Source organism: Strix uralensis, chromosome 1 (assembly GCF_047716275.1).
Source record: "Strix uralensis isolate ZFMK-TIS-50842 chromosome 1, bStrUra1, whole genome shotgun sequence".
Taxonomy (NCBI): Eukaryota; Metazoa; Chordata; class Aves; order Strigiformes; family Strigidae; genus Strix; species Strix uralensis.
Window position 1 is genome coordinate 167,116,018 of NC_133972.1, and position 24,267 is coordinate 167,140,284.

Below are 24,267 nucleotides of genomic sequence, written 5' to 3' on the forward strand. Positions count from 1 at the left end.
TTAACTATGCAGGGAATCAATGATTAATTAGTGAATAATTAATTATGTAGGAAATCAACAGAGCAATTAATTAGACAGCAATTAAATATGCAGAAAAATAAAGGAACAGTAATCAAGTATGCAGGTAAACAAACAACAGGAATTTCAGCCAAAACCAATTTGGAACATTTTGTTCACTAAACACACTTTCTGTTAATTCATTATCTTCAGTTTGCCCATATAAACTGTGCTAAGTGTACACTGAAATAAATAATATCAGTTATTTTCTTCTTAAATGGGAAAGTTGAAAATTAAGCTATAATGTAAGTGAAGTAATTTCAATTTGTTTAACTCTTCCAAAGGTCTCAGCAGACTTCTTAATTAGTCTTTTTTTTTTTTTTGACTTATACTGAGTATATATACAGCAAAGGGAGATTAACAAATGGATTACTAGAAACAAATAGCAAGTTGCAGACTATGAAGCAGGTTTCTTATTCCCAATCCCTTCACAAAGCATAAAACAGATCCTGTGCTGTTTCCCTTTAAAGTTGGAGTGGGGAGGAGAGAAGGGGGGGGAGAAAGAAGCACTTAGAAAGATCACTGAAATTAACAGTATTTAATGGAATCAGGTAATATATTATTGTCATATATACTTTCAATCATTGGATGCCAAAACTTAGTCCAGAGTTAATTTTAATTAATCAAAAAATTTCATTTTGCGTAAAAGGTAGGCTAGGGGTTGGGTATTGTTTTGTTTTATTTTTAAATAACTATTTTCACAAGAAACACAGAGCAAGGAAACAAAACTGTATCTATATGCCATAAATCATTCTAATGTATCCAGAACTTTTCACAACAGGCAACAGTTTAAAAGTTCTGTAATAGCCTTTGAAGTTCTGCAACTGTTAAAAGGAACTAAAACGTTGTAGTTAAATATAGGAATAAAAATTCACTGGATATCTATTGGCCTATGGAATAATAAAGTTGATAGTACACATCCTTATGCATCTGGTCAACCTTTCTAAAATACACAGCAATAAAGTTCAGAATACGAGTAAATATTTATTTCCTTCTAAACTTACAACTGAGCTGAAACAAAACTTGCTGCCTCATCACCATCAAATCCGTAACAAGAACTTTCTGCAATTCAAAATCTTACATGACATTCTTAGCCTAGGACTTGTTTTTCCTAGGTTTTGGGCTTTTTTAGTGACAATTAGGTATTTGTGATTGTATTACAGACAATTAGTAATGCTAATAGTGAAAATGAAATAGAGTATATTAAATCTAAAATATTTCCTCCCATCTCAGCATTTGTAATATAATCTTTATTCTCAGTTTAGTGACTCCTTTATCTCTTAATTGGAAACAAACACTAGTATAACTTATCTTTTTTTTTCCCCATTTCCTATCATGCGTTTTTAACCTTTCCTCTTCTGTCTCCTGCATCTCTTACCCCATGCTCTCTATCAGACTCTCTCTTCTCTCTCCCTGTTCCTTGCTACACACTTCCAAGCTTTCAACATAACTACCCATGTTAACTTGTGCTTCTGTTTCCAACCTCTCTTTTTCTTGCAGCTACAAGAACTTTGCCCCTCTCCGTTGAGGCCTGGTTGGAATCCAACAGTGCTCATTCTTAGCTTAAAACTTTAAAGGTAAACATAGCTTCCAGCTTTTGCAAGATTTAGACAGGTCAGACCCAAAGCTACCACAGTCTTCAGTGGGCATATTATACCATTCAGCTACCAGTCACTGTTTTACTGAATCCTGCCAGAAGATTCAATATTCTTAAATCAGATTAAGTTAAAAAAACCCCACCTGTATCTTTATTTCCAGGGTTAACACCCAGTTACACCACAGAGGAAACCACCATGTCTCTTCTCCAGCAGTACTTCTCCCCATAAAGACATGATTTAAACCACTGATTTGCCATCTTCTACCCCAGCAAAACAGCTAGATGATCTCCATGTACTTAGCCACAGACTTGGTTCCTCACACAAACTCCCTTTTGCTTCTATCTTCCTATCTACAAGCACATCAACATTTGCAAAGAAAGGCCTTGTGATGGTGTTAGTTTCTTTACAAAACCTACTAGAATTATTAGAAACACAAACACATGCCTTCAGCTCAGGATCACATCCTTGAGTCTATTCTCCTTCTCCTACTTTCCCAGCGCTGGCTCCTTCTCAAGTGTTTGGCTGCATTTCCAATTTGTGGCGGGTCACTGAAGTCCCTGCTCCAGCTCACCAGCAGCTCAGCCAGAGCTAACAGGGAGCGGTGCAGCAGGGAGCACACAGCAGCCCGGCTGCTCAGTCACTTCACCTGATGCGCAGGTCCACAGGCCCACTTACTCTTCACCACTCAGGTTTTCCAACTCTGGAGTAGAGTCATGTCATAGCACACAGAACTTGTTGAAAATTCAATTAGGTGAAGATTTTGTTTTGTTTTTTTAATGTTCTCTGTATGAAAGCTCTTAAAAATAACTATATGAAAGTCCTTTTGTTGTGCATCCAAGGGTACAGCCAGGAAACAGCATGTAATGAGCCAAGAATGAGGTGAGAAACATGAACTACTTAAAAGAGATTTTAGTCTTTTTTATCATTTATAAGGGTATGCGGAAGGTGAGAGTGCTTCATTAAGGCTATCTGATCAAGGACCCTCTCAATGCAAAGGAGGTCAGTAAATTAACAGGATAAATTATGAACAAGAATACACAGAGCCACAAACCTGGCAGACAAGAAGTAACAGACAATGTCAAGGACCAAAAGTCTCCAGTTACTAATTGACGGGACACCAAGAAATTATAGGCACAGCTTTGGAGAAGGCTACCTGGACTCTGTAACTGGTAAGACAAGAGAAACCAAAGGAACAGGAAGATTTGGGACACTTAAGGAGCATCTGTAGGACTATGTGTATCTGTTTTAAATGGCAAGGTTTTGGTAGCAGAGGGGAGGCTGCAGAGGTGGCTTCTGTGAGATGACACCAGGAGCTGCCCCCATGTCAGGCAGAGATGGACCCACCGCTGCCTGAATCAGTCCATCAGTGATGCTGGTGGTGTCTCTGTGATAACATATTTAAGAAAGAGTAAAAACCGTTGCACAGCTGATAGGAGGAGTGAGAAAAATGTGAGAGGAACAACTCTGCAGACACCAAGGTCAGTGAAGAAGGAGGGGGAGGAGGTGCTCCAGGCGCTGGAGCAGAGATTCCCCTGCAGCCTGTGGTGCAGCCCATGGTGAGGCAGCTGTGCCCTGCACCCATGGAGGTCCATGGTAGAGCAGATCTCCACCTGCAGCCCGTGGGGGACCCCACGCCAGAGCAGGGGGTTGTGCCCTGAGTGAAGCTGGAACACTTAGAGAGGAGCCTACGCAGAAGCAGGCTCCTCGCAGGAGCTGCAGCCCACAGAGGGAAGCCCACACTGGAGCAGGTTTTCTGGCATGACCTGTGGCCCTGTGGGGGATCCACGCTGGAGCAGTCTGTTCCCGAAGGACTGTACCCCATGGAAAGGACCCACACTGGAGTAGTTTGTGAAGAACTGTCTCTCATGGCAGGGACCCCATGCTGGAGCAGGGGAAGAGCATGAGGAGGAAGGAGCAGCAGAGTCACAAGTGTTATGAGCTGACCACAACCCCCATTTACCATCCTCACCTCCAGCCACTGGGATGGGACCACTGTGCGTCCCAGGCACAGCTACTGGGGGGACTGGGATGAGTGGAGTAAGGGGCTCAGCACCAGCAGCTGGAGCGGGACCAGGCTTGTGTGCCTGGGGCCAGCTGCTGGGTGGGGGGACACAAGTGTCTGCATCTTCCCCAGACCTGGTGTGTGGGTGTCATATCAGAAGGACAGAGGGGCCATGACAGTACCTGGGAGATCTGTGAATGTGCATGTGCTTGTGAATCTAGAGAGGGCTCTGTGTGTTTGGTCACTAGTGAATGTCAGCCTCCACCAGCCGAAGAGGACTTGGCTGTCTCTCCTTACACTTCATGTGAGCCCTGGACGTACGTGCTGTCGAAGGCAGTGCCTCCCATTTGGTGTCTTGTGCGTGCGGTGTGTCTCTGGGGTACGTACTCAGCTTTGCCGCTGGCTGGATCTGCAAGTGGTAAAGCAGCAGCCGTGTCCATCAGCCTGTGACAGGGACTCCCCCAGGATATCCCCCACAATGTTGTTTCTGATCTTTCACCAACAAGTTTTATTTCCTTGAGGTGCTACTCTCAAATCTCCTAGCTCAAACCTATAAAAACAGCTATGTTTGTGGACCAAGGAAAAGCAAATCCTACAGTTCTACCTGAATATATTTCAGCACGGGACTACATTCAGAGGTAACTACCTAAAATCCAGAACTAACTTCAAAGTATTCCTAAAATAAATACTTATTCTTATAAAAGCTCCCAGTATCTAACACCTTAACAATGTCTACAACTAGCTAACACAAATGTTTACAATGCAATCAGAAACAGATTGTAGTTTCATCTACCAGCAAAGCAGAGCACTGCATTGCTGCACAACAAGCTTATAAAAAGTTATTTATCTTACTTCAGTGCCTGACTTCCCCACTGTCTTGCCACTGCTCTCCCACTGCACTGTTATCTTCAAATCTGCAATTATTAGATCACAGCTCTATTAACTACAAGCTGTCTTTATTCAATGGAGTCACATTTTCCATTATAATACCAAACATGATAATAATACACTAGCATGAGCATTACTGAGAAAATACAAGGGTTTCTGTTCAAATCTCAAGTGCAATAAAAAGTGGGCCCAATTCTTCAATAAAACTATTGTTTTTATTAAAGAACTCTTCATACACAAATGCTGAGCATGTAAGATATTAAAGTGTCTAAGAACAATATACAAAACTTTTCCTTGGTAGCTTCTTTAGGTAGAAGTATTGAAATTGTGAGATAAGTTAATATGAAAGCAACGTGTAAAAAGCCAATAATTTGTGTTTCATACAAGCAACATTATTTCTCAGTTAAAAAATGGTTTGAAGTGAACATCAAAGAATTGGCACGTACAGCACAGTGAATTATGATATCCAACACTAATGTCAAATACGTTAAAAATATTTTTCTTAGACATCAAATCTTACTCTTCTGTGCATGTTATATTGTTTTCATTTTCAATGCTATTTCAAAAATATGAAATTTTCAAAAACATGTTATAATGCATCTCTGACTTTTATTGCTTCACTAGAGGGACACTTTTTTGTTGCTGTGTTTTTTACTTAAAATCTACTTTAATCTGTTTAAAAAAAATCAAAATATTTTTTTAAATACTGTGAAATACATGATTATGTGTTTTTAGTATCTTCAGGTAATGAGTACTATTTCATAATTTCATTAAAATGTAAATAACTGTCAATTGTATTTTTCTATTTTACAAAAAAGGATCTTTAAATGAATATAAGTTTTGATTAACATATACTTTAACCTCAGAAGGCTATATTTAGCCATAGATTTATGCCTTAAACCTCTTCCTCAACCTTACACCATGTTAGCTATCATTTTAATAAAGACGCTGGTATAAACTAACTTTATTTCTCTTCACTTGATAAAGTAAAATAAATAAATAAATACTTGTTTCCTGCTACTTTCTCTAATTTGATTCATCAAGAAACTACTATGCAGGATTATGGCATATCTCCAAATCAAAAGCATTATCCTCACTAAGCATTAAGGAAAAAAAACCTGCCACTACTTGCTACTATTAGAACAGCAGCATCACAAGAATCCCATGTCCAAAACTAACAAATTAACTGTACTAAAAGCAGCAGGCAAGAGAGAATAGAAAGCTATTTTAGGGCTAGCTTCATCTGGATTTGAACTATTCTGAACAGCAAGCAACTAGTTTTTAATTCACCAGCACAGGATGACCACTGAGACAAAACCCACAATACAGAATACATTCCGTCACAGAAGAGCAGCACCTGACCATGTCTGTTCTCATTTTCAGCTGGTAACAAAAATCAGGACAATTTAATTATCATTAGTTAAATGCCACAAACATTTTTTATTTTAACATTAAGGAAAAAAGTTATAGACGTTGATACAGGATGCATTCCTGCAAAAACTAAAACATGATACTAAAATCAACGCAGCTTAATATGGTTTTATGGAAAACCTAATTATATACACTAAACATGTTTTCTAACAAGGCCACAAGTTTAGTTTACAAGGTAAAATACACCTATAGAGATTCTCAGAGATTACAGAGAGGTACACAGTACATAAGACTAAATTACACTGAAATTTGTGAATGTTTCTGATTAAGAAATAAACTATTTAAAAATCTATACAATACAAATATACTAGGACAGAGAAAACAGCAGGAAAAAAAGAAAGCACTAGTTGAAGCGATCGGGACATGAATGCATGATGGTGCTGTTGTGAACAGAAAACTAAGTTGATAGTTTTGTATATACCTAAGGGAACATTACAAATTGAGAAAAAATACAGAGGAGCACCAGGCTTCATTCAAACCTAAATTTAAGAGATTGTGAAAATGTTCTTAAATTAAAGGCTGAAGGGTAGGTGACAAGTGCAAAAGATCAAGGTGATTCACCTTGCAGTAGTAAAATCATGAAGACTATTTTCAAATGAAGGATGACACTGTCAACAGGGAACAAAGAACAGTTGAAACAAATTGTTGGGTCTCTCTTCCATTTCTTCCTAGTTGCTTTATAAAAAGATAAATCTACATGCTACTACAATAATGCAAGAAGCCTAATAAGGTGTCAAAATCAGAATGCCTAGCTGTAGACAAGGATTATTGGCAGACACACATTCAAACGAGTTTCTGAAAAACACTGTTGTGATGCCAGTGGAACACCACTACATCAAAATATTGAGGACAGAAAGTAGGATGTGTTGTTTGTGAAGCAATGCCATCTGTCAGAAGCAGCTTAGGGTCAAATCTGATTAACAGGCTATTTTAACAAGTAACAGAATCTCTAAGGAATAAAATACTCGCATTGTACCAAAAAGCACAGTGTTAGGACTATATGAGCAACAGTCTGACCACACTGGTAAGAATGACTGTGACACACTGAAGGGGATAAAAGAGGTTACATAGACAGAAACAACAAAATATTGCAGGCTCCAACTGTCAGGCCAGGACAGGAAGCCAAGATTAAATGTTTAGACACCATTAACGACTGCTTCAGCCAGCAAGCAGTCAGGGAAACCACGCGAGGAGAAACAGTTCGTGACTTTATCAGAAGTAAAACACAGGACCCCCTTCAAAGTCACACTACTTGAGAGTTACTCTGTAACCGTGATTAAAGAAGTACTTAGAAATCCTTTAAAAGAGTGATAAAGAGGCAAATGTTTGTGTTTAACTTCAACAATGTGAACTATATAAAGATAAAAAGCATCTTTAACAAAACAAAAACAAACCACAAAAAGGACTAAAAAGATTCCAAGAAGAGTTAAATCCTTGAAAGCAGCATGAAGGCTATTTAAAAGCATCATATTTGATGCTAATCATCAAAGAAGATTTTAGAAAAGGGAAGAAAAAAATCTAGCACAGCTAAATAGCAGTGAAAGGAAGCTTTAGTAGAAGAAAACATCTTTATAAAAGTTAAAGTTTTGTCAAAGGAGGAGAACAAAAAAGATTGTAAATAGTGTCAAGTTATATGCAAAAACACAGTAAGGCAGGTCAATAAGGTTTTTATTAACTTGAAAAATAGAAAGTAGAATGCAGCAATTTTTAAAAAACATCACAACAGTAACAGGCCTGCCTGAGAGCCTGTGTGGTAAAAAGTAATCCGTGTATGAAAAGACTCTTCAAAGAAGGTAAGCCCATAGCAAAACAAGCTTTTCAATTTGCTGTACTCTATAAGGGTCTGGAGAGGTTTTCTATGAAAGATCTCTCAATTATGGCAAACACTTTAAAGACAGCCTCAAAACAAAGCTAAGAACTGCACTATTAAAAAAAAAAAACACCTTACAGTTATAATAGATAGTCCTATAAAACAGATGGTCCTATAACATGTATAATATGTAGACCTATAAAAAACAGAAAGGAAGATTACTGCTGCAAAAGTCCTTATTGGGCTTATATCTTTGGATATTGTTTCTCTAACTTGAAAAACTAAAATAATAATAATAATAATGCTTTAAAGGTACAGAAATAAGGACAACCAACAACACAATACAGTTCCATACAAGCAGCAGTTATATTAATTAGAATTTTTCTGCCTGGAAAGGACGGAACTGAGGAGTGGAGAAGAGGCAAAGCGTAAAATGAAGAACTACAAAATCATGTGTCTCATGAGGAGATGACCTGCGAATGATCCCTCTGAAACTACTCTCTGCTGTTTTAGCTGATCTCTCCCTGGTGCCGCACTGGGAGACACAGAGAACATGAAAGGAGGAGTTCTTCACATAACTGTACAATGGGTACACATCCACTTGGTGTTAAATATTCTCGGAAGGAAAGTCCAGCAAGAACTAGTAAGTGGAAAGACACTAGTCGGGGCTCGGTAAGGCCATCAGAAGGCCTAAGAGAGTATTCTGGGCAAATACCGCTGGGTGCTTGCCCTGTTCTTACACTTCTCCATTTAAACATCCACCATGAGTCACTGTTAAAGGCATGATGTGTCAGGCGTGCACAAAATTAAGATCCAGCTCATTGATACTTTCTTAGATATTTTTTTAAAGTCACAATAAGAGCACTACACCGTGTAGACTTTAACACAGCTCAGTTACTCTAGCAAATACTATCACATTTCACTAACATAACACAGTACCTCTGAAAAATCTCTAAATATTTGACACAAAGACATCATTATCTCCAATACAAAGGCAGAGAAACAGACTAGTAAGGGGCCAGAGTTCTGCCTTTTGGTAGATTAATTTTAGATGGTTAACTTGAGTTACTGGAAGACTAAGTATCCAGGTTACACTGACTGGCTTCAGACTTGTCTAAGCTATTACCAGAAACCAGAGCCTGCCTCATGCCACATGATGAAAGAGCCACCCCAATAGGAAAGGGGCACAAGGCTCTTATATCTCTTTTTTGTCTGAAGTATGTCCTCACACTCTCACAACATATTGTATTTAACTAGTCTCTTACTAGATTTGTCGAAAGAAACTTGCATTTAAAAGTAATGAAGGCAAATAAAAGCATATCTGTTGTTTTTCTTTTACACATGCCAGCTTTAGAAATGCTCCTGGAAAAAGTTACATAAAGTTCTTCAAAAGAAGACAACTGCTGACACACATTTGTGTTGGGTAAATACACAAAATTCAGAACTGGATTAAAAAGGATGTTCTAACATATAGAAAATGAAATTATTTGGAGCAGTTTAGAATAATCAGTTTATCAAACGTATCAGCAAGGCAGCTTTTCCATCACTAAAAACAAAAAGCCGTAAGAGATGTGCTTAGACCGACTGTCTTTTTTTATGTTCTAAGATCGCCCTCATGTGGCTAAATACAACACTGCTGAAGTTACCACTAAAATACACTATGGCACAATATCGTCCTGTAACCACAGCACCAGAGATACCGAAAACACTCGGAACCTCTCAGAGAATAAGCACGAATCGCGCGATCAGCCACTGACTTCAGGATGCCCTGGCTGAAATGCTCCGAATCTGGTTTTCGGAAGCACACAACAGAAATGCATCTGAAGTCGGATACAGTTCAGCAGTTGCAGTATCAAACACACCGGGCACTCGTGACAGTTCTGGGTTCAACTACCCTCAGAACGCTTTTTATTAAGACCAACTATGCTTGAATAAATACGACTTTAGGAGTAGTAAGAGATTTAGTTTCTCATCTAAAGTTGGATCAGCCCATATAAAGCAGTCATAAAGCAGTCCTGAAATACTTTTAAAAGTTATTTAACAGCACCTGATAGATATTCTGCTTTTTAGATACAAGTTATTCTCCTGATAGCGCTGTTGTCTTTGGCATAAAATTCTGTTTGAGTTGTAAATTAATTATCTGTAAATACTCCATAGGGCAGCTATGGATTGGTAATTTAGGATTCTAAATATCAATTAAAACGTCATCTCAGGGAATGACAACCAAAAGCCAAATCTGAGTATACAGGGTAATTAGCGTTAAATTACGCAACGTCACCTCACAAACTTGTACTGCAACAAACACACTGCGATTGTGAAATACAGAAAGCACGTATACAATACTACTTGGCTATCACCTCCTTGTAATTTTACTTACACTTGTAATCCCCATGAACATCAGAGCAATGCAAGGCCTGTAAAGGACTGAAATGACAATGCAGTGGAAGCACCTAACTTTGTTATCTCCCTTCTGCAGCTGAACTCTTAGGCGCTTGAGTTAAAACAAGTTGAGTTACACAAGCTGTCAAAAGAAAGCACGAGTGTTTTACATCCAGATGTGCAGCAGTTCAACACAAACAGGAGGCAGCCCGGCAGCTGCTCTTTTCCAGGTGTTCCCTAATATGCTCCTGAGCGGGAGCGGCGGAACAGGCAGCCGGGGGGTGCCCGGGGCTCCCCAAGCCCTCCGGCGCCCGCCCAAGCACCACCCGGGGCCCCCCGAGCGTGGAGGGGCCTGCGTGGCCCGGCGGACCATGTGCTTCCGCCGCAGGGAGACGGCGCTGGGGCAGCCCCGGCGCCTCCCCACACACAGCCGGCGGCCCGCGGCCCTCCCTCACCCCGCCCTGGGGCGCCCCCCGGCCTCGGCGGCTCCACCACCCTCCAGAGCCCGCGGCAGCCGCTGCCCCCGCCCCCCGCCTCTGGTGCCAGCGGAGGGGCGGCGGTGGCTGGGGGGAGCAGCAGCCGTCCCGCCGGTGGGGGCACTACTTCTCGTGCGGATGGAGCGTGATGACACACTCGCGCCGGAACTACTTTTCTCCCCCCCCCCGTCAGCGCCGGCCCTGCTGTAAGAGGATCCGTGCGCGTTCCCCCGCCCTGCCCGGCCTGCCGCCTGCGGCCGGCCCCGCGCCGCCCCGCTCACCTGCAGCCGCAGCCTCCATAACCGCGGCGGGAAGGGGCGGCGGCAGCGGGGGAGCTGCGCGAAGGCCAAGCGGCGCGGCGCGGCCCGGCCCGGGTTAAAAGAAAGGGGTGGGGGGGGGGCGGGGGAGGGCAAAACAAAAATCACTTCCGCGCCAGCGGGCCGGGCTCCCCCGGGCCGCGCCCAGGCCCCGCGGGCCCCCCGCTTTGGTAAAGAAAATATTATTTTAATGGGTGGGGGCGGAGGGGGCGAGACTGGCCGGGCGGCGGGTTATGGCGAATCTGCCGCGTCCGACACGGCGGCTTCTTCCTCGGCGACGTCGCGCAGAGAGCGCGCGGGCCGGGCGGGGCGGGGGCGGGGCGGGGAGGCCGAGCCGCGGCCCGCGGGCGGCGCCTGCGCAGTCTCGGCCTCGCGCCCTCCCCTGAGGCGCGCGCTCGCGGGACAGGGCCCGAGCCGCGGCTCAGCCGGGGCTCCGCCTGCTGGGGTCAAGGCCCCGGCCCTCTCCACCGCGCGGGCCCGGAGCAGCCTCCTCCCGAGGGGGAGGAGACGGCCCAGTGCACCGAATCGTCTAGGTTGGAAAGGACCGTGAAGATCATCCAGTCCAACCATTAACCTAGCACTGACAGTTCCCAACTACACCATATCCCTCAGCGCTAAGTCAACTTTACTCTTAAACACCTCCAGGGATGGGGACTCCAGCACCTCCCTGGGCAGCCCTTTCCAACGCCCAACAACCCCTTCTGGAAAGAAATACTTCCTAATATCCAGTCTAAACCTTCCCTGGTGCAACTTGAGGCAATTACGTCTTTTCCTATCGCTTATTACTTGGTTAAAGAGAATCATCTCCAGCTCTCTGCAACCCCCTTTCAGGTAGTTGTAGAGGGCGATGAGGTCTCCCCTCAGCCTCCTCCAGACTAAACCCCCCCAGTTCCCTCAGCCGCTCCTCATACGACATGTGCTCCAGACCCTGCACCAGCTTCGTTGCCCTTCTCTGGACACGCTCGAGTCATTCAATGGCCTTTTTGTAGTGAGGGGCCCAAAACTGAACACAGTCATCGAGGTGCAGCCTCACCAGTGCCGAGTACAGGGGCGAGATCACTTCCCTGTCCCTGCTGGCCACGCTATTGCTGATGCAAGCCAGGATGCCATTGGCCTTCTTGGCCACCTGGGCACACTGCTGGCTCATGTGCAGCCGGCTGGCAATCAAAAACTGACACAGCCCTTGGAGCGCGAAGCCACCTGAACTACCCAGCAGTGATTACAAACGTGTCTCTCGTACTACAGAATAATTGGACAAGTTTGAAGGAAAACACAATTCCCACCATATCAAGTCCATAAACAAAACATTTGTGATGTAGTTTCACATGGGTGTTCAGCCTCATGCCAAAGGCCATGACTTACCTGACTGCACTTCAGAAGTTTTACGTTATCCATAGATCAGCATGTAGCAACAGTCTGGTGAATCACTCTAATTTTTTGATTCAGCTCCTAAGTTATGAATTTGGGTATTAAATTATTGAGGCTTTTTTCTTAATAGGAGCTTGAAGACAGGAGCTTCCATGATGCAGCACTAGTGCCACTGAAATACTCAAAAACACCTGCTTCAGCCTCATGCTTTTCTGTTTTGTTACTTTACTGCTTTGTTTCTACACTAACAACCACTGAATACCAGGGGATTTTTAATCACTTTTAATCATAAGTGTTTGAACACATTCAATATTAATGAATTTAGTGTTGAATTCCATAATGTCTGTTACTGTAGTTAATTTCAGTACAAATGACTGTATAGGGATCTCATTATCCTCCGTAAACATTAGTAGTATTATGTTTTTGTCATACTGCAGATGTACTCAGTGAAGTGTAAAGAGTAAGAATTGTGAAAACAAGAATTAATTTCAGTATTAATTACAGTAATAAACCTAAATAATTTCCCGTTGTAAGAGAAATAATGCATACATATTAACTGAGAAATAGCTTATAAAAATATTTTTTAAACATGACTGCATATATCTCATTGTGATAAGTAAAATTCAGCCACGGGCAGAAGGCCACAAAACCTATATATATTTGTCCGACAAAGCAGTTTTTAACCTAGAAAATATCTATATGGTGGTTGCATCATAAATGCTGACTCCAGGGCCCAAACCCGATTCACCACAGCACTGGGACTGAGCCACCTCTGCTGGCATTGGGGCATTTTCTGACCATTTTTGCTCTTTTCCACTGTAAAACTGTTTTCCATCAGTGCGGTCTTGGTGATCTTCCTGCCATGGTGGAAATAGCCTCTCAACCACCATCCCATCTCAAAAACTTATCTTCCCCCCCCCCCCCCCCGCCTTCTCTGCCAGATGCTGAAGTAATTAGAATCTCTATCCTAACAGCCAGCCTCACAGTTTGACCCCATACTCTGTTCTTGGAAGAGTCTTTTGACCTGGACAGAAAAATCCATCGCGTACAAGGACTCCTTGAAGCAAATGCCCTTAGATCAGATATAAGAGAAGACCGAGAACAAACCACAGCCCTGTAGCCAGATGAAGGCAGGTCCCCCTGTTATTTAACTTGCCAGCACCTACAGGAAGCTGCAGTCAAGGAGCTGGCAGGGGTGGGAGTGCGGAGGTTTAACAGAAACGTTAAGATCATTACAAACGGAGGTGTGAGTGTTGGGAGCAGAAGGAGCTGAAGCAGTGTGTGCTCAGCAGGTCATCGATACTATGGCACGTCTACGTGTAGCTCCTCAGGACACCCAGATCAGGAAAGCAGAGGGCAGAAACACCCAGAGGACACAAGACAGTAAGTCAGCAGCGTTGCAAATGACTCATGGGGTGGGGCAAGATGAACGCACAGAAGATGAAAATTACTGTCAGCTCCTAAACAGCACAAGACACCTCCAAACACCAAGCTTGCCAGATGAGAAACAACCAGGAGACATGATGATGGGGACTCGGTGTGTCCCTTGTCCTCCATGTCACAAGTAATTCTGGCCAGACTGCCTGAACAAACATCCTTGATGCTTATGTGTATGACAGGGTGAGTGCAAGGAACTGAAATAATTGGTGTGTAAAACAAAGTCACCTCTCCTAACCGGTGTCACGTTCTGTCCTGTTACACTACTTGCAGCATTAAACAGTCTTATATTGAGTTTTGCTATATTAGTTGCTACAGGAGGAGGACTTGGCCAGAGCCAGTCTTGGGCCCCAGCAGAAAAACTGTGGCTGAGCAGCTGTACTCCACCAATGTTCACCCCACCAATACTCCTCTTGCTCAGAATGACTTGCAGGAGACAGCTAGTACAGAAACATGTTCTTTAGAATTTATGTCAGAGACCCAAATACAAAGCAGAAGGGAAAGACAACCAGACATTTCCAGATGCTATGGCCAAACTCCTCTGCTAAATTATTTCATTTGTCTCCTCTGACCTGAATGACAGAGCAACATTATAGCAGAGTCATGCATGGATATTCTGACCTGATGAGAAGGAACATTTAGGAATCTGTCTTTAGCTTGCTGCCTTGACTTGCCCTCTTCACCTTCTGGACTCCTAGTGCCCCTTTTTGCCCCTCTTCCCATCCCTGCTCACTACTGCACCTACCAGCTTCTGGGGAATGTTTTCTACTAGGAGCAATAAAGATGAAAGCACATTCGTGCTCAGGCACCCATGAAAGGAAGGGATTCTGCTCTTTTTAGTACATGAGTAATACTCATCCTTACCTTGGCATTGAAAGAACATTCTCTGGTCCTTGAGTCACCGAGCCTCACCATAGCATGTAGGGTGGACTCTCCTGCCAAGAAAAGTGCTTGTCCCAAATCTTTCATGTAGTTGGAACCACTGGTTGAACATCACTATGACAAGTGGTTTCTTACTTTTTACATAGTTGTTGCATACAGTTCTGCTTTGCACAATTACAAGCCTGTGTAAAAGGCCACATTAATAAAGTCTTGTTCTTTACCAAAGACAAAAAAAAAAAAATCAGAGCTGGAATCTCTGAGCTTTGGTGTCTGGCCCAGTCAAAATTGTTCTGGGAGCTCTGCCTGTTGGAGGTCAGGAGAGAAGGAGATGAGCTATCACTGCTGGGGTGCCTGGCCAGGTCACAGAGCCACATTAAAGCAAAGTCTTTGCAACTCTGAATCACAGCTTCCACTGCTTAAATAAAAATACCCCCAAATTTTTCCAGAAATTTCACCACGTGCAGCCATATTAAACCCCACATAGCTCACCACCAGCATGAGTTTAGAAGCTGCCACACAACAGCTGATCCAGTTGACAGAATAACCAGCATTGACTGGAAGTGCCCTCTCAAAGCAGAAAACAGCCCTCACCTTGGGAGGGAATCTGATCCTGGTCCGTTTATCCATCTCATTCTGTCCTAGTTTTCTTACTGACTAAATTCAAGGTCCACTCTCTACCTGTGCATTCCCTGTCTCTCCTGCATATCTCCTTGTCTGACCTCTTACTGCCTTTCAGCTCCCAGTCCCAGTTTTCATTCACAGGAATCTCTCCTGTTCTCCTCAAAGCCTCTTTCCAGGTACTTTCTGCACTTAACTCTCTCACCCCAGCTTCTGTCAGGCCACTCGCAGATAAGCTCCTGCATGCACAAGTGTTCAAATACAGCTACCAGTTCCCTCCCTTCAGTCCACTGAGTGGTTCCTTGTTCTAGCTTCCATGTCTAGCCAATATCAGTTGGCTTCTCCTTAACCAACTCTCATAATACTAACGAAAAATGCTAGAGAATACAAAGTTCACATATAGAGACAGTTAAGTACTGCATAGGGCTTCAGCCTGTTTCTGGAGCTGGAATCCATGAAGAGAGTGTAGGTGCCCTTACTGAGGGCACAACAGATACCAACTGCTCCTTTTCCCAGTTACACAGTTTGGCTTTATTCACAAGCAATGGGAAAAGCACTTTACTGTGTGAAGGTGTGAAACCAGAGTGCACCTTGCTTAGCTGTTCAATAAGAGTGGTCCCACACAGTTGTAGTAGTAAAATCAAGAAAAAATTAGAATTAGTACTGCCTTGTGCAGCTTTCATTTCCATTTGGTTTTGCAGAAGCTATTTCTTGGAATCTTTAGCATCTCAGTCATGTACTGCATTTGAGCAGGATCTCCGACTCATTTAGCATTGTTGATAGATCTGACCTAGATATGCATTAGGACTACATAGCAAAGGGGGTTGTCTGTAAAACAAGACTCTGCCTCGTTTGTTACAGAAGCTGGAAAATACTGAGAAATAAACATGAGGTTTTACAAAGGGAAGTTAGGAATGGGTTTTTCAGGAGGATAATATTTTTCTCAAAGAGCTCATTTATGATATAGAAACAGTGTTCATTAATTGTGTCTTTTCTGGTTGCTCACCATGGCATCTTGCAACGTGCTTTGAAAAGTATCACGTATTTCTATAGCTGAAAATGTTAGAATCTGTGCTTAAATGTGATAATTGCTTTTAAAAACCCTCATCCTAGATATCTTAAATTGAACATATAAAGTTAGGGAAACTTTTTACCCTAACCTTCAGTGCTTCACTTTCCCTTTTTCCCCACAAGCATTTTGTGAAAATAAAGCCATTTCTATTGAAGCAGCAAATCAATATAAATGCCCCATAAGCACCCACAACAAAATTAATTAAGCCACAGGGAGGATGCAGAGCTCTATATAGGACACACACCAAGTGCTATTTAACTGCGTAAATGAAGTAGTAGTCCTGTGAGAGAAAACAGTAAATTATGTGATCACAGACCTAAGGATCTGCAACAAAAAATATCAGCAAGAGGATAAAAACAGACATATGCTGACAGTCTTGACTCTGACACTTAATTAGCTTTCAGTGCTTGACTTTCCAACCTTACTGATTTTTATTAGTAGTACTTTTAAAATACAAAAACCTTCTAGCCTTTTATGAAGTAGAATGCATAAAGCATTCTAACAGAAGTGCAGAACTCAGAGATATGACTAATTAAATGCTCTAAGAAGTCTTCAAATCAACTTTGGCACACTTGCTGTAGAATTGAGGAAATCTACCCGAAATGTGTGTTGGGGTTCTTTACTAATGCAAAGAATGCTACAGTACACATGCACTTTACTGCATGTGAGTTTACCATTCTCGCTCGCAAACAATTTTTTGGGAAGTACACAATTCTCACTGGAATCAGTGGTGGTCTCTGAATTAATATTTTTTAGAAGAGCAGTTTGACCAAAAAGCAGTTTTAAATAAACAGGGTAGGTATATTCTTAATACAGATGAGATCACTTTACAAACTCACATGAAGATTTTTCCCACGTCTTTCATGACAAAGGGCATTGCAACGCAGGACAGCTGTGATCTAAATCAGATAATTCAGGAAGTCTTATGAACAGCACTTCTTTTATACAATTTTTTTCCCCTTTTGATTGGCACATCAGGAACTATGATTCTTTTCTCTAGGAATAACAAGTATTTTATTGAATGTTATTTAAAGAATAAAACATTGATGTACTAAGTTGTGTCCTTTCAGGTAGTTAACAGATTTTAATTTAACCTAACTGATCTTTGATAGAATTATTCTTTCAAACTGCTTTGTTAATGCTAATTAGAGTATTTACTACTTGGAATTGTCCTTTGCATGTTCCCACTTTGAGATGTATCTTCATTACTGCTGAATTTCAAAAAAACCCTCCAGAATTTTGTTTGTTTGTTTTTTGTTTTTTTTCCAATTGCTAGAGCAAAAGTTTCCCCCTCCTCAATACTGAATACTTGGAACCAAAAATACAAATATTTACAAAAATATTTCCCAGTTTGCCAATAGTACCGTACCATACATTTTAGTATTTTGCATTCCCCACACATCACTACAATTCATATTTCTAGACTTCCCTTGGGGTCATTTTGAGGACATAATACTCATTACAGACATTACAGAGCTTTAGGCAGAGCTTGGCCCACGCCGTTACACCACAACACCCGGTTCAGTAGCCTGCAGATAGCCTAACAGCCAGTGGCACTGCCACCGAAACAAGCTTTCGCACTACACCCTCAAAACGTACTCTAATGCTGGCTTTACAGTCCTGCAGTTGGACGTAGCAGTTCCTCAGTCACAAGCCTAGCCATGTAAGATACAGACACTTAATTCCAGACTTAACTTCTTCAGCACAGGATGTTAAGAGTTCCCTGGTGACAAAACAGTTCCAATGCTCCTCACACTCTTTTTTCCCCCCTTCAGTCCTCCTTGCCCGTAAGTTTATTGCCATCTAACTATACCTGTTAAACTTTGCGCAGCCAAGTGCTTTATATCCAATTTGCAAAACAATCTGCATACAAAACTTGTCTGAAAAAAGTTATTCGTGACCTGGATTTGTCCTTTCAACCAGCCCGCAGACAACTGCGCCGAAACAACTAAGGAGACAGAAAAGAGCGGGAATGGGAGTTGTATCACCACTCATCGATCCATAACGTCCATATTTAATTTTAGTCAATTAAACAGGTTTCAAACCAATCAGTGCAACTATTGGCTTTCAATTTACACTGTAGAGACAGTCCGAGTCCATCACCTTCACCTCCAACTCAGAGACTTGGGTGAACATGTATTATCATGGAGGGAACACATTTCATTATTATTAAAATAAAAGCACCATGTTTAATGACAGCAAAGACTGAAGTAGGTTAAGTAATTAAAGTAGTTCTTCCTGGGTTTTGTACACTGTTTTTCCACTAAGGGAAAACTCTTAGCCATATTTACAGCTGTGGAGGTATTCACCAGTGTCCATTGAAGATAGATTCTGGGAGAGGACATGAAGGAAACATTCTCAAAGTATTTTAAATATATAATTTAGGATACATAAAATACATAATTTAAGTTAAACTGAGTAAAACCATGGGGTTCTTCCAAGAGAAGCTCAAATCACTACATTTAACAAAAATATTAGGTGTTTAAAGTGGATTTACCTTCACTTTCTTGTGACTAATACTGCCCTTTATCCCTATTCCATCAGTTGGATCATCTGTGTGGCTAAAGTCAGTCCACCACTACACAGGTTTGAGAAATTTTCAGAGCTATTCAGCACATATTTTTTACCTCACTTCTATTTCCCCGCTGTTTCAAAGGAAAAACAACTCAAGCTGATGCTGTGCATTTGTGGAAGTCCTACTAGAAAATACAAAGATTAATGCTCAGAAATCATAGGAGGTTGTTTTTAACCATAACTGGTTTTATGCTTAAGAAAAGTTGTCATTGCTTTACTGGAAATGCTGCATTTTTTTTCCCCACAGTATCTGTCTGGAGTAACTGTATCTGCTTGTTACTTTTATCTGCTCTGTTTAATGTGGGGTTCTGTGTTTAGGGCTGCATAATTGCTGTTTTCTTGTTACAGAACATTAACCAGTAACAACTTTATAATGAAAATGCTAATAAAAATGGGGCAGTGCAAACTGCACATTTACAAATCTCTCCAGAGCTTAGCGTGAGGCTTATCATAATTCTTGCCATCTCAGGGTTGTATAGTCTACTGATACTGATTACACTGCACAGTTAATTTAAAAATTATCTCCTGCAGGCCTGAAAGGCAACAATTATAAATAACTTCAGAAAAAAAAAAATATACACATACTGAAAATGCTTCTAATAAACAGATTCTAGTTTTCTCAGTGTAGCAATATAATCATTGCAGGACTTGGAAACAGCCTGTATTAATCACATTTCTGCTTGCAGGTTTATACTGTTTAATCCTATTACAACTGTACAGCATGTTTTTCCTTTGCTAGGTGATGTCAGACTATCTGGAGACAGCAGCACAGCTGGAACACTGTGCAGATTTAAATGGTGTTTTTCCTTGTTCTTTTAAGGACTTTTGGATTGTGGGTTGTTTTCTTACACAGGCTCCTATGAGACAAGAAATTATGTTAAAAAAAATGAAAGTTAAGAAGAAACATTATTATATGCTGTTTCTTTCGTCTGGTACAAAACGAACACCGTGCAGCTGGACTAAGATAGAAATGCATGTGAGAAGGCAAACTTTTCTGGAAGCTTTTCAAAATGCAGCACTGGCAAAATAGATGATTATTTATATTTGTGATTATATATAAAATATACAATGCAACATCCAAACAGCACTCTGATTTCATTCTCTTCACCTTTACTGTAATTCAGAGAAAGAAGAAATACACACGTACCAAATAGAAAAAGTAAACTCATAGTATGACTAGCATATTCTCAATGCCACTAAGAGACAGTGGTATTGAAAAAGGCACAAAGACAGGTGTAGAAGACAGACATCTTTGTTACTGTATTCCTACTGGGAAAGTTGGCACAGCTCTCACTCAACAGTGAGCTATTTATAGGAGAGTGGAGCAGAGAGGAAAACCAGCACCAATCACACTGGTTTTGATTTATTAACTCTACAGTAGGAATTTGACAACCATGATATACCCAAACTGCAAACTATAGAAATCTGACAGTTTGTATGATTTTGATTTGATGAGACATTTCATCATATGTTTGGCTTCAGCAGACTACTGTCCTATTCTTAATCTTCATCAATTTTCTGCAAGATTAGCATGTCATTAAATACTTGATATCCTAAATTCCCTCCTAGGAAAGTGAGAACCACCACCACTACCTACCTAAATAGTTCCTCCAATGAAATCATACATACATACATATAGATATCTATTACATACACACCCAGTTACCCACGTTCTTTTCCATATACACTTTATTTGTGCTACTAAAATGCATGTCTGATGCTTTATTAACTGCTGTTTTTTTTTTTTTTTTCCCTCAATAAGCTTAAATAGAATATGGCATGCCTTCATGCATCCATCAAGCTCAATGGGTAAGGCAATCCTAAGTTTGCTCAGTATTCACTGCTTCATTGCTAAAACTATTTTGAAATTACAAGAAACAGTACACATACACTACTATATCCCTAGGACTTTCATCCAGAGAAGGAAAAAACAAAAGTAATGGGGATTTCTTATAAGCAAATAAGAGGTAGTTTGCTTACTAGAAGCTCTCCTTTTCTGGTAAAAAATACCTGTTAGTTATAAAAATGCAGTAAAAAATAACCAGTTAGTTATACTCTGATAGTTGTCTATCAAATACATGCAACTGAATGTTTTTAAATTGAAAACCACTGCTCCTTCTCATACAAAAATCACCACAGAATTCAGGCTGTCTGCAAGTGTAGCGTTCACCATCCCTATTCTTCTAATTATATTTTTTACATAAAATGGTAATTAAGTAAAGAATTTCCTATTCTTGGGGATTGGAGATGGCAGCTTTCAGTGTCCTCAGCTCACAGGCAACTCCAAACCCACTTTCACTAGCATTTGAAGTCAAGATGTTGGGTTTCGAGCAGCAGTGACTGAGGCATGGGCGTACTTTCCTCTCCTGGCTCTGTATGGATACGCATACTAATATATGGAAAAAAAAATCTGCAGCTAAATTCTTCAGAGCCTGTCTGCCTACAGCTTCTGGAGGTCTTCAGAAGCATCCAGACTTTCCCACTGCCTGCAGAAGGAGACTGATGGGACTACTGTGACCATCTAAACAACACTGTAAGAGGACAACATGCCTACTTCTGAAACAAGGGGGGAAAAAAAAGTTAAGGTATGTAACTTGTGAAGTGTTGATATCATTGATTTGCTCATTAGTCTTTGCATATTAACAGTGCAAATTCCACAGTTATCACAGTCCAATAATTCACTCTTCAACATAGTAAATACTGATGACAGAAAAAAGCCTTGAAAAGGAAAAAGCTGTAAATAAGTCCTTTTTCAGAGTAATATCCGTTGACTGACAAAGTCCTATCCCCACCCATTCGTTCTTTGCTTCTTACAAGGAGGGAAACACACACGCTGCACAGTGTTTGTGGATATTTTAACCAAAACCCCTCCATCTCTCTTAGAGATGAATTTTGAAGGTAGTATGGAGATTACACCACAAAATATTTTAAGGAAAATTTACAGTTTTAGAATTTTCGTAAAATCACAAATATTGCTTATGTTTTGAATACTCCAGCTACTAAAATGTAATGACAGCAACACTGAATTGAACAGTCTACAGGAAGTCTGCGTAAGAGAAGAGGACTTCATTTTTCTGAACTCCATCTACTAGGACTGACAGAAGCTCCAGTTAAAACTCCTTAATTGGTGTAAGCTGTTTGAATTTCCTTTTTTATTACTTCTTCAGTTTAAGCTAGTATCTTCAGGTTTCATTGTGTATTATCTCAAAACCAAGCAACTGTATGCTCGATCTGGGATTGATCTCTTGGCCATGATACCAGGGTTTTCCTGGTCCAAGGATGATTTTATTTTTCCCTCTTCCCTGATAAAAACTTCTAGAGTGCATTTAATTTGTAACTCCAGTGCTCTGAGATAATTGCTCAAATTGGAGGGTAAAAGAAAATAAGTTTTGCAGCTTGCACACCTGAATATTTCCCCTATTTTTGGAGTGCTCTTCAGGTCATTTTCTGTGTTATTTTAACAATGAGTGAAAAATTAAGCTTTAAAAGGTTTAGCTGTATTTCTTTCTGCCTCACTTCCCTTTCTCTGAAAGAACAGCACAGTTGCATAATATGTGAAGTGCAGTACCTAAAAACCATCTGCTCAGTCTACTTTCATTAGTACATCACGTCAAGGGTTTTGGGTTTTTTGGGGTTTTATTTTTGTAACACAGACACCATTACTTAAACATCTAATAAAAACACATGGGTTCAGTTTTCATGTTCATGCAGCAAGCTGTGCTAATAAATTAGTCATCCTTGTCATATCTCAGCTGTCAATTCCACAAAACTTGTTTATGATTAAACCAACTTATGTATTGTGTACACTTCACGTGCTTTATGTAACTGTTTACATTTGCTTATATTTAGTACCTCCTGATAAATTCTGAAGCATAACAAGCCTGGTTTTAATCTCATTCATATACATGAAAGCCAGAAAATACCTTAGAAATCAGTGAAGTCACCCAGATGTAATGGAATGGCTGCTCGAGGCTTAGATGATCGCACGCTTTGCTGGGTAAAAAACTGGCTGGATGGCCGGGCCCAGAGAGTTGTGGTGAACGGAGTTAAATCCGGTTGGAGGCCGGTCACGAGTGGTGTCCCCCAGGGCTCGGTTTTGGGGCCACTCCTGTTTAACATCTTTATTGATGATCTAGACAAGGGGATCGAATGCACCCTCAGTAAGTTTACAGACGACACCAAGTTGGGTGGGAGTGTTGATCTGCTCGAGGGTAGGGAGGCTCTGCAGAGAGACCTGGACAGGCTAGAGCTATGGGCTAAGGCCAACTGTAGGAGTTTCAATAAGGCCAAATGCCGGGTGCTGCACTTGGGCCACAACAACCCCCAGCAGCGCTACAGGCTTGGGGAGGAGTGGCTGGAGAGCTGCCAGTCAGAGAGGGACCTGGGGGTGTTGATTGACAGCCGGCTGAACAGGAGCCAGCAGTGTGCCCAGGTGGCCAAGAAGGCCAATGGCATCCTGGCCTGTATCAGAAATAGCGTGGCCAGCAGGGACAGGGAAGGGATCTTACCCCTGTACTCGGCACTGGTGAGGCCGCACCTCGATGACTGTGTTCAGTTTTGGGCCCCTCACTACAAAAAGGCCATTGAATGACTCGAGCGTGTCCAGAGAAGGGCAACGGAGCTGGTGAAGGGTCTGGAGCACAGGTCTGATGGGGAGCGGCTGAGGGAACTGGGGGGGTTTAGTCTGGAGAAGAGGAGGCTGAGGGGAGACCTCATCGCCCTCTACAACTACCTGAAAGGGGGTTGCAGAGAGCTGGGTGAGTCTCTTTAACGAAGTAACAAGTGATAGGACAAGAGGGAATGGCCTCAAGTTGCGCCAGGGAAGGTTTAGACTAGATGCCAGGAAGTATTTCTTTACAGAACGGGTTATTAGGCAGTGGAATGGATTGCCCAGGGAGGTGGTGGAGTCCCCATCCCTGGAGGTGTTTAAGGGTAGGGTCGACATAGCGCTGAGAGATATGGTGTAGATGGGAACTGGCAGTGTTAGGTTAATGGTTGGACTAGATGATCTTCAAGGTCCTTTCCAACCTAGTTGATTCTGTGATTCTGTGAATGCAATGGCATCAGAATCTGGCCTTCAGTCACAACTACAGATTGATTAAATGCTCTCAAGTCAGCACTACTATTCTGCTATAAAAAACTATGATCAGATCTAACTAATAGGCACGAGCTATCACAGATCAAGGCGTTGGAAACTACTAGTTTAGTGTGACCTCACCTATTTTTCTAGCAGAAATGTGGCAGCTCAAACAAAAATTCAGGGAAGTTTGGTACTCGAGGGTTTTCCAATATCCCCTCTGGACGCACTGGAGGAAATCTGTCCGAGGACCAGCGGAACCTTCACGTACCTTGCGGTTC

General features: G+C 41.6%; 1 protein-coding gene across 9 annotated transcripts in view; it reads right to left on the bottom strand.

Moving 5' to 3' along the window:
• ZFAT (zinc finger and AT-hook domain containing) overlaps positions 1-24,267 on the bottom strand; it is a 151,407-nt gene that overhangs the window by 87,432 nt on the left and 39,708 nt on the right. For 3 of the 9 annotated variants that reach the window (XM_074888348.1, XM_074888316.1, XM_074888364.1), the window contains exon 1: positions 10,923-11,198. The exons of 2 other annotated variants lie outside the window; for them this stretch is intronic. In XM_074888348.1, the coding sequence (XP_074744449.1) occupies positions 10,923-10,941 (19 nt within the window). In that variant the 5' untranslated portion in view covers positions 10,942-11,198. Of the gene's footprint in view, positions 1-10,163; positions 10,644-10,922; positions 11,201-24,267 lie in introns of those variants that run through there. 4 more of the 9 variants (XM_074888355.1, XM_074888379.1, XM_074888340.1 and 1 more) reach the window with 3 other exon arrangements.